Raw genomic sequence first — 10,485 nt, forward strand, 5'->3', positions numbered from 1 at the left:
GTGTATTCCAAACGTTTGAAAAGTTTCATTTTTATTATATAACTTTGAAAAAACATCGTTAAAATTGTCATCATAATCATTCATTACATATCATCTATCTCAACAATTTAAGTGAGTGATTTGTAAATTACAGTCTTCAAAATTTTACACGTCCTAAACTTCTAAAGTACAAGGATAAAAAGGGTATTTTTTAACCGAGATTTCAACTAAAATAAGGTAAGAAATGAAGTACCTAACAGATTTCAAGGGTACATATACATACATACATATATATATATATATATATATATATAAAAACCTACAGCTTGTAGTTATTCATGGAAACAGACTTGATAAGGTTGCCAATCAAGAACTATGCAAATGAGACCTATGACTCAAAAGAAAATTGATACAAGTGCTCGATTCGGTTAGGAAGGCACGAGTATGAAGAGTTCATAGGACATTTTTATGAATCATCGACGACGAAGTCGAAATTTTGACACAGCTATTTGTTTGAGCATTTCGCTCATTGTAGTTCAACTTTGATTTAGGTTTGATTTTGAACAAGAAATGGTTTGAATGTCAACAACGCTCCGAGGGCTTCGATCACATTTAGAATGAAGAAAATCATATGGGAACCTGGAAGAGATGAAAGATGTCAAATCTTGAACTAATCTTCTAATAATAGTGTGAAAAGAATAGGAGAAGGTCATGGAAGAGAGATTAAGAGCACACGGCACTAGTACAAGTTTTCAATGAAAAATCTCATTTGAGGTTCTTTTGACTTACCAATGGAGAGGTATGAACTGCAACAATCAAGTAATTAGAGAAGTGTTTTTGTTCATGCAACCAACCAAACACCATAAAAGTTTAGAGGGTAAACAATACAAAGCGCACACTAAATTTGGATCAATAAATCCTCGACATGGACTAAATATCTTCCTTGAGGAGACTTGAACCTCTAATGTTTTTGTTTGTTATCATTGGTAATATATCAAACAAAAAAATATATGTATATTTGAGTTCGAACACGTGGGAGTGGGAAGATTCGAATACGTGGGAGTGGGAAGATTCGAATATCTGACGTTTTGGTCAAGTATACATGAGGCTTAAGCAATTGAGTTCAACACGTGGGAGTGGGAAGATTCGAATCTTTGACGTTTTGGTTAAGGATACGTGAAGCTTAACCAATTGAGTTCAACATGTGGAAGGTGGAAGATTCGAATATCTGACGTTTTAGTCAAGAATACATGAGGCTTAACCAGTTGAGTTCAACACGTGGAAGTGGGAAGATTCGAATCTGTAACCTTTTGGTCAAGGATACATGAGTCTTAACCAATTGAGTTCAACACGTGGAAGTGGGAAGATTCGAATTTGTAACCTTTTGGTCAAGGATACATGAGGCTTAACCAATTGAGTTCAACACGTGGAAGTCGGAAGATTCGAATCTCTAACCTTTTGGGTCGAAGATACATGATGCTCAATCAATTGAGTTCAACACGTGGAAGTGGGAAGATTCGAATCTGTAACCTTTTGGTCAAGGATACATGAGTCTTAACCAATTGAGTTCAACCCGTGGAAGTGGGAAGATTTGAATCTCTAACTTTTTGGTCAAGAATACATGAAACTTAACTAATGGAGTTCAACACGTGGAAGTGGGAAGGTTAGAGGGGAAGATTCGAATCTCTAACCTTTTGGTTAAGAATACATGAAAAGGCTTAACCACGTGAGCATAATGGCCTCAAGAAAGAGGGAGAAAAAAAAGGGCAGGCTTTAAATTCTCCATATATAAATTATATGCAATAGGAGAGGACAGTGACTATGGCTATGTAGAAGACTATGGCTATGTAGAAGATGTTGAGGATTATTGGGATTGGGAGTGTCCCACATTGGTTAATTTAGTGGAAGATCATGGGTTTATAAGTGACGAATACTATCTCCATTGGTATGAGGCCTTTTGGGGAAGCCCAAAGCAAAGCCATGAGAGCTTATGCTCAAAGTGGACAATATCATACCATTGTGGAGAGTCGTGTTCGTCTAACATGGTATCAGAGCCATGCCCTAAACTTAACCATGCCAATAGAATCCTCAAATATCGAACAAAGAATGGCGAGCCTCGAAGGTGTAGTCAAAAGTGACTAAAGTGTCGAACAAATGGTGTACTTTGTTCGAGGGCTCCAGAGAAAGGAGTCGAGCCTCAATTAAGGGGAGGCTATTCGAGAGCTCCATAAGCCTCAGGGGAGGCTTATAGTGTGCTTTGTTCGAGGGGAGGATTGTTGAGGATTATTGGGATTGGGAGTGTCCCACATTGGTTAATTTAGTGGAAGATCATGGGTTTATAAGTGACGAATACTATCTCCATTGGTATGAGGCCTTTTGGGGAAGCCCAAAGCAAAGCCATGAGAGCTTATGCTCAAAGTGGACAATATCATACCATTGTGGAGAGTCGTGTTCGTCTAACAGAAGAACCAGAAGTTTGAAAGTTATTAATATCAAGTCGTGAGATTGTCATACATGCAATTATTATTCAACTACGTGAAGCTATGAAAGCAAATGGCACGCCTCAACACAAATGTCCTATTATGAAATGAATCTAATGCTTCTTGCAAATTAATATAATAAAATTTAAATTTGAATGATTCACTAATAAGAAATAAAAATTTAACTGAAATGTTTTAGAGTTCTGACTATCTAAGAGTGGGGAGGAGGATGCAGGTGAGAGAATTAGCAAAAGAAGATGTACCTGGGAGAAAAGATGCATTTTGACGCTTCTGTGACCAAGAGAGTCTGCATAGAGAAAGATTACTCAAAAGCTATAACAGTTGACGCAATAATTATTTCCATTTGCCCCAAACATTGACATTTTCAGCGACGGTTTTTTTAATCCATGAGTGTTCAGGCCACACATTCTTTGACTATTTGCACCGCACACTCGCCTAATCCTACTACATTTTATTGCCGGTGTAACTTGTAGGAGTTTAAAAACTAGGTAAGATGACCACTATAGCTTGAACCGGTTCTCTCTAAGCTCATTATTAAACATGGCTCATGGTGACCACTAGGTGATAGTTTTTCAACGGTAGTTTTTGTAATAGTCCAAGTCCAAGTCTACTGACAGATATTGTCCTCTTTGGGTTTTCCCTTTCAGGCTTCCCCTCAAGGTTTTTAAAATGCGTCTGTTAGGGAGACGTTTCCACACTCTTATAAAGAATGTTTCATTCCCCTCTTCAACCGATGTGGTGGGGGGTCCTACATCGATTGGAGAGGGGAACGAGTGCCAACAAGGAAGCTGGTCCCCGAAGGGGAGTGGATTGTGACATCCCACATCGATTGGAGAGGAGAACGAAGTATTCTTTATAAGGGTGTGGAAACCTCTCCCTAGTAGACATGTTTTAAAAACTTTGAAGGGAAACCTGAAAGAAAAAGCCCAAAGAGGACAATATCGGCTAGTGGTGGCTTTGAGTTTTACTGAAAAAGAAACTTAGTAGCAGTAACACAAAGCATCCAACTTTTGACATGTTTCATGGCCAGTAAAAATAAGACTGATTATCAAAGCTTGTATGTTTGTTTGTAAAGTTAACATCCACATAATGATGAATACACTTACATTGCACCTCCTGCAGCTGGGCCAATTGCCTTGAAAACAGACACTGCTGTCATAGCAATGCCATTAGCAGCCCCTCTTTGGCGTTGACCCTGTCCACAGATAGTCGCTTACATCAATCCAAGCTCTTTTGCATGATGGAAGAGAAGGAAAGAGAGGAGGAAATAAGGGAAAGGCAAAGATATTATTACCACGGCTCTGTTTTGTATGATGAACATACCAGTTATAATGGAGACCTAAGAACACATGAAAATTTAGATAGATCAAGCAAAATTTTAATATTATAAAGCTTATTGCTTCTCCTCAGACAAACGTAATATGAAAATTTCAAACTTTAGTTCAAAGATTTCACATTAATACACAGTACCAAGCAATCTTCATTTCATAGACAGCATATCAATGGAAAGGAAGAGATTCAAGTTTTAGTGCAATACTTACAGAGAGAAGATTCTTCAAGGCTGATGCAAGAGTTGCTACAATGTGAAGGACAGGTCCTGACAACAGAGACAAAAATGGATACATTGCCAGCAGAGGGATAGACAATATCTGCAACATTTAATGTATTTCAATGTGGCTTTAAGACTTGAAATGATTTCCACTCAGAATCAAAGTTGAAAGTACATATAATCTTGATATCACAAAAGTAGTCATTCAAACGTAAGACTACAGAGTGATAAGCCAACTTACCCCACAAATACGAGATACCATTATAGGTCCAAATATCCTCTCCACAGATGGGTATAAAGAAGATTGAAACACAAAAACGCTGAAACCTAAAAGCAAGTAAACAAAAGTTTGCAGCACAATTAGTTGAAATAAATTTGTATTACTAGATGTATACTAAAGAGTGTGATTACTAATATGGAACTTTGAACAGGAAACATTATAAACCAATGCACGAATGCAGGCAAGGTGCAATCTGCCAGGGTGGGGTTGTGGAGCTCTGGATCTACCTGTGATGGTAAGGACTTCTCCGACATCCCCAGATGTAAAGTTCAAACCACCAAGCTGACGAGAACTGACAGCCCAGAGTGAAAATATCTACACAAAAGAAGCAAATGGTTCATATTGCGAACGTTAAAAGCTTCAATCCAATCCTTTTATAATGTTTGTCCTTTTTTTAAAAACTGAACTCATTGTTACTCAATTGTTCATGAAGTAAGAAGAAATTTGGTTCAAGAAACTGAAAACATGCCTTCGTTTCAATATAAATGTATTTCCAAACATGAAACTGCAAAATAAATCATGTAGACCGGCTTGTTTTTGGGTAGGCGCACCTCTACATACGCCATATCATGAAGTGAGAACATGCAATAAACAACGATTGCTGACATTAACTCCCAATTCTTGAAGAGACTCGACTTAGAAGGCATTTCATTTTGTTCGTCTGTTTGGGTTGCTTCCTTTCCGTCACAATCACCAGGTTGATCTTCCAGAGCTTCATATGTTCTAGAAGGTGATGGAACATTCTCATCGTGACTGTGTAGCGATTCCTACAAGATGAACAACAGGATCAGTAATGATAGCTTGAGATGTCAAATAAGATATCGCTCACAAAGTAAAGCTATATCAAGCCGAGAAGAAACTGGGTAAGGAGATGCAAAATCACCTAAGTTCTCAGATGATTAAACTTAAAAATGTTCCATTAGAAGATATACTATCAGGTCGGTCACCAGTATTTAAATATTACATCTAGGGGAGTTGTCTTTTCTCCCAAATTGCGGGCACAAACCTCAACTAAATGGTCAAGTTCTGCTAACCCAATTTCAAGAGTAACTTTCCCTAGAAATTCAGTATGGTTTAAGAAGCCAAAACCCAGATTAAATCATATTTGAAATGGCCATCACAATACCATAAGCAAAACAAGAACCTTCCTACTTTACGATCAATAAGAAGAAATGAGTATGTATCTAGAGATAAAGGGCATACCGGAAGCCAGAGAGAGATTATTCCTGTAGCTACAGCAAGGACTGACGTACAAAGACAGGGCAGGAAGTAAGGAAATCTGCACCATAGGACCCAGCTGTGAGCACGTTATCGAACATTGAATAATTATGGCAAAAATGAAAGTGTAGGCTGTCGACCAACTTACCTCCCAAAAAGACCCTCACTGGAGAAAATGCTAGGAAATTTCTCTGCTGGCTGGTGATTCGGAACAAAATAATGGAAGAGATTAAAAAGTAGTCTTTCACAATTTGAAAGTTCAAATGTTCAGCGTTATTCCATTAGCTGATGGGATGTGACAAAAAGTACCTGTGCAAGATACCCTCCAATAGCCGGGCCTAATATCAATGAAACTCCCCATGTCGTACTAATCTGAAATTAAACCAAAGTTTAAGCATTGGCGCAAGCAGTGCGGTTAGATAAATGCTAGCAAATATTGTCCTCTTTGGACTTTCCCTTTCGGGCTTCCCCTCAAGATTTTTAAAATGCGTCTATTAGGGAGAGGTTTCCACGCCCTTTATAAAGAATGTTTCATTCTCCTCCACAATCGTTGTGGGATCTCACAATAAAAAGGGGAGAGGGAGTTCTTTTGAAGCACAACTCACAGATGATATAGCTATAGCTTGATATTCTACACCAACACTTTCAATTGCATATGCCTGGCAACCATGAGAAACGAATGGAGTAAGAAACAAACTTTCATCAAGAAGAAATATTATGCATTTCTTAAAAGGAAAATGATTCTAGTGAGTACCTTTATTGGTCCAAGTATGCCATTTAAGCTTCCAAGAAGAAACCTGGTGATAACAGCCATCCAGTAATTTAAACTGAGGCCAAATAGGGTGTTGAATATAATCCTGAAATCAGTAACCAACAGAGAAGAAAAATTGAAGTGAAAAGTAGAATTGAACACTTAAAAAGGGCAAATGAATTCAGCAACTAACAGTGAAATAATTCCAAAAAGAATAACAGGTTTTCGACCATAGCGATCAGCCACGATTCCCCAGAAAACAGACGTTAACAGTCTGCCAATCATGAAAGAAGCTCCTACAAGTTGTATGAGGAATTTGTTAGGAGAAAATGGAGGATTCAAGAACGATGAACGACAGGGAAATCGAACGAGAAAGTAAAATGTTAATAGCAATCTTACCGATAAAACCAGAATAGTAACCAATATCTTCTACTTTTTCTGCAATGTTAAAATCCCGAACCTGCATTCAAATTGGAAATAAATAGTCTCAATGGTACAAAAACTTAATGGCGATGAACAACATGAACAATATAAGCTTCTGATTTTGTTACAGGTAGCTTCAGCATGTTAGTAATCATGATATTTATCTGGTGATATTCAATTACATTACATGGCTCCCAGTATAGTTGATAGAAAGAGCAAACCAAGCATCCACAATTACAGATCAGACACAAACTCACCATGAAATACAGGAATGGGAAAAGACTTGATATCGGCAATCCTGGAAACGAAAAAAATGAAGAAAGTAAGGTGCAAAATCCAAACCACTCGACAAATAAAAGATTGACCAAAAAAATTTGCAAATCAATCAGTTCAGCCGATATTTCTCAATCTCAAAACAAATATATGTGGAACTATTTCCTGCAGTGCCATTTTCTTTGTATTTTCAGTGAAGAGTAGAGAATTTCTGCTTCAGTTTATCTTTTCCAGGCACTTCAATAGCTAGATTATCATTAGTTTACTAGCTGATTGAGAGCAGAGTAATATGAGAAATTCTTCATTTCGAAAATCCTTAGTCTCCCTAACTCCACACTGCGATCCATGTCTGCTTCTCAGTAAAAGAACACAGCAGACATATGAAAGCCTGAAGTGAAAAGGGAGAGTGAAGTGGAGAGAACCTCCAAAACCGAGTTTGAAATCGATATTTAAGGCAAAATTCTACACCATACTCCATTCATGCAGCGTTTAGCACAACGAAATCGAACAAGATTAATGGAGAGAAATCGAACCAGTGACTAGAACGATAAGCGAAATCAAAAGAAGATGGCGGAAAGGAAAGCCACGGTGCAGCCGATTATGCCGTTCCATCTTACATCCAGGACAATCCTCGTAGTAGCAATGCTCGTCCTTCAAAAATCTCTCCCGACTTTCGTCCGCCATTTTTGCTCCAAATGCCAAGCAACAAAACAAAACTCAAATGTCTCGTAAAGGCAGAAAGAACGAGGTTCTTCCCCGTAAATACTAAACGAACGAGCCTTGTCCCGTCTCCAACAACAGCCACCAGTTTCCTCAGATTGGGGACCCACTCCACCATTAATGGCCGGAAACCGACACGGCTGACACCACAGCAGAGCTCACTTTTCCCGCCGCCGATTGGAGAGAAAAAGAAAGAGATGATTGGTAAAAATGTGTAGAGAGGCCTATGGAATCCGGACGTTTGCCAAGCGTCTGGGAGAGTTGGATCGCATGGCGGAGCGTCACTGCATGCGCCATATGCCATGTCCTTATCTGAGACCTGGTCCACCGCTCTTCTCTGTACAAAACAATTTTGATTTGTCTTTCCCTTTTATTATTATTATTATTATTATTATTATTTATTTATTTTTTTGATAAAATTCAATTTTGATTTGTCATTTTTTCTTTTTATTATTTGTTTCTATGTTTGGAAATACATTTTTGGTCACTTTCTTTAAATTTAAATAATTAATTTCTTGATTTTATTAACAACTATTTTTTTATTCTTATATTTTTATTATAATAAATATAGAATATGAAATTTTGAATATTTCACGCGCATAAAAAAAAATGGGGCTGACATTTGAAAGTGATTAGAAGACTGTCCTTACTAGTTGAACTGTAGTTGAACTATCAATTAAGACAATTTATGTTTACCTTATTTTCTTCCATTTGTATTTACCCGCGGCTTTTATTGGTAGTTGTAATTTCATTATATTTGGGTTATCTTTTTGACATATTTAAAGACATGTAATATTGACATCATCGATGAATACAAATAAAAGGTTTGTGTTTTCTTGATACCTTTTTAGTGTTATTCTTGCATTAGGTTTGATGTTTAAATTGATTCATTGAATTAATTTTGATCGAGCTAATTCTGAAGTGAGTCGTATTGGAATTTAAGAGTGACCATTATAGATTCCAAGTTCGATTTAAGAGTCATTCATTCATCTTCTAACTAGCTATTGGTTGGAGTCAATTCGTTAAGTTAGCTTTCTTTGTAAATAAGTTAGCTTTCTTTGTGAACGTTTGAAGAATTCTAGAAGGACTTATAGCTTTGTAAAATCCAGCATTGTTCGCACTTATAACTTTTTGTTCACGTTAATGTCTATTTAGTCCTCGAAAGTTTAGAAAAATGCGATAAATGACCATTGAATTAACTTAATCAGACTAATAAAAAGTTATGTTTTTTTTGTAATAATTTAGTTAATTTGGTAAAAAAGATTATGTTTGATGGACTAGTATGTATTTAATCACTAAAGTTTAAGAAAATAACATAAATTATCATTGAATTAACTCGATTGATTAATAATTTAATATCTATTTGGTAATTTAATATCTATTTTTTAACATTATTTATTTATTTTTATATTTGAATTTTTAAATTATAACCCCTAATTTTTCTTTTAAAATAAGGAAATAAGATTGCTATTACATAACTACTAACAGCCAAAAATCATTTAAATTATTTCTATCTTAAAAATTGGTATAGATTTAAATGTTCATACATATAACAAACATGTTTAGAACAAATTAAAATAAGAAAGAAATGTCCATATCAAGGTTTAAAAATGGAAATACTACTAATATAATTTAGCATGCTCGGTTGGTACCATCATAAAGGCTCTTGTTTTTACTTGGAAGAACGGTTGACATAAGATGAGTATTTAAAAATACTCAATAAGTGACCTTACTGTTAAAGTCGAGAATGCAACCACATGCAATATAATTCATGGCTGGTGGAACCTACTTTTCATAATTGTTTCTTGGACTTTACCTTCTTTTTTGAGTAAGTTGGATGTCTCTATAACTGGTTTACGCAGGTATGCATGAACCCAGCCCGAATGAGATATGCTTACATATTCATAGTATTTAAATACTTTTCATAATATGAATTTCCAATAACGTTGCTTACATGTTCATAAGATTTCATACATGCTCGTTATAGTAAACATAGTAAGATTTCATACATGCTCGTTATAGTAAACATAGTATCTCATACGGCATAAATGTAATCATAACAATATAGTAAGCATGAGCAAAATGAGGAACTACATGCATCACGAAAGGGTCACAAGTTACCAAATATTTATATTTCATTCATTCAATTTATCCAACCTACCTTGTAAAGCATTTCCATAACTAGTCCAACCTACCAAATATAAAAGGGTCACACGTCCACTAATCGTGTTGGCTCGAGTTGATGTTACTAACTTTCCATAACTAGTAATAGCCAATTTAGGCTCGAGTTGATGTTACCAACTTTCCATAACTAGTAATAGCCTAATCAGTTCGGACGGTGATTCAATTTTCAAACTCGAGGCTTGAGTCAAAGGTAGAGAGGGGTATTCATGACCCTAGATCCTGACCAACAAGACCGACTCAATTCAAACTAGATTTTTTTTTGTTTGGTCAACTATTTTTGGTTGGGTCCCGACAAGCTACAACGATATAAAAAGTTGAGTGGTAGATTTATGAAATTTTTGAATGCTTGATATTTGAAATTTATATGAGATTTTAATTATTAATATAACATGGTAAATAAGTATATTTTTTTAAATAATTAAAAAAAAAACCCAAAAGGTTGTGAATTCTACTCGAATTGCTCGGATCAATAACCTAACCAATCAAAAAAATTTGGTTGGTCCAAAAGATACTCCGACCTCACTCAACCCAACTGATGACACGTCAATGACGACACGTCACTTTTTGATGACACTTCAGCGGTGGACTTGTGACAATGGATGAATGA

The 10,485-nt window shown here is 36.2% G+C and overlaps 1 protein-coding gene across 4 annotated transcripts; it reads right to left on the reverse strand.

Moving 5' to 3' along the window:
- Window positions 1–63: 63 nt before the first annotated feature.
- Window positions 64–7,999, reverse strand: LOC111801492 (protein ZINC INDUCED FACILITATOR-LIKE 1). 4 transcript variants are annotated; one of them, XM_023685503.2, is made up of 17 exons: window positions 7,508–7,988; window positions 6,959–6,999; window positions 6,678–6,738; window positions 6,472–6,574; window positions 6,282–6,384; window positions 6,133–6,186; window positions 5,837–5,899; window positions 5,676–5,725; window positions 5,513–5,588; window positions 4,861–5,076; window positions 4,537–4,624; window positions 4,271–4,356; window positions 4,022–4,129; window positions 3,775–3,819; window positions 3,587–3,675; window positions 2,723–2,766; window positions 64–618 (listed from the first exon to the last, which is right to left on the reverse strand). In XM_023685503.2, exons 1-17 carry the CDS (start codon window positions 7,656–7,658, stop codon window positions 527–529), a joined length of 1,470 nt encoding a protein of 489 aa, XP_023541271.2. In that variant the 5' UTR covers window positions 7,659–7,988; the 3' UTR covers window positions 64–526. The 4 variants fall into 4 exon arrangements, 3 of the variants coding, with proteins under 3 accessions (XP_023541271.2, XP_086983243.1, XP_086983242.1); XM_087127117.1 differs by lacking the exons at window positions 6,959–6,999; window positions 7,508–7,988 and having other exon boundaries at window positions 6,509–6,574; XM_087127116.1 differs by lacking the exons at window positions 64–618; window positions 2,723–2,766 and having other exon boundaries at window positions 3,583–3,675; window positions 7,508–7,996.
- Between the last annotated feature and the right edge of the window lie 2,486 nt (window positions 8,000–10,485).

The sequence above is a fragment of the Cucurbita pepo genome, chromosome 9, assembly GCF_057944985.1.
Source record: "Cucurbita pepo subsp. pepo isolate OVF chromosome 9, ASM5794498v1, whole genome shotgun sequence".
NCBI lineage: Eukaryota > Viridiplantae > Streptophyta > Magnoliopsida > Cucurbitales > Cucurbitaceae > Cucurbita > Cucurbita pepo.

Bases quoted from the DNA above. Each gene is read 5' to 3' on its own strand.
- LOC111801492 (XM_023685503.2), bottom strand. From the start codon at position 7,658: ATGGCGGACGAAAGTCGGGAGAGATTTTTGAAGGACGAGCATTGCTAC. The intron at 6,739-6,958 runs GTGAGTTTGTGT...ATTTGAATGCAG, and splicing joins TCCCATTCCTGTATTTCATG to GTTCGGGATTTTAACATTGC. The intron at 4,357-4,536 runs GTAGATCCAGAG...ACTTGCTTTTAG, and splicing joins AGAAGTCCTTACCATCACAG to GTTTCAGCGTTTTTGTGTTT.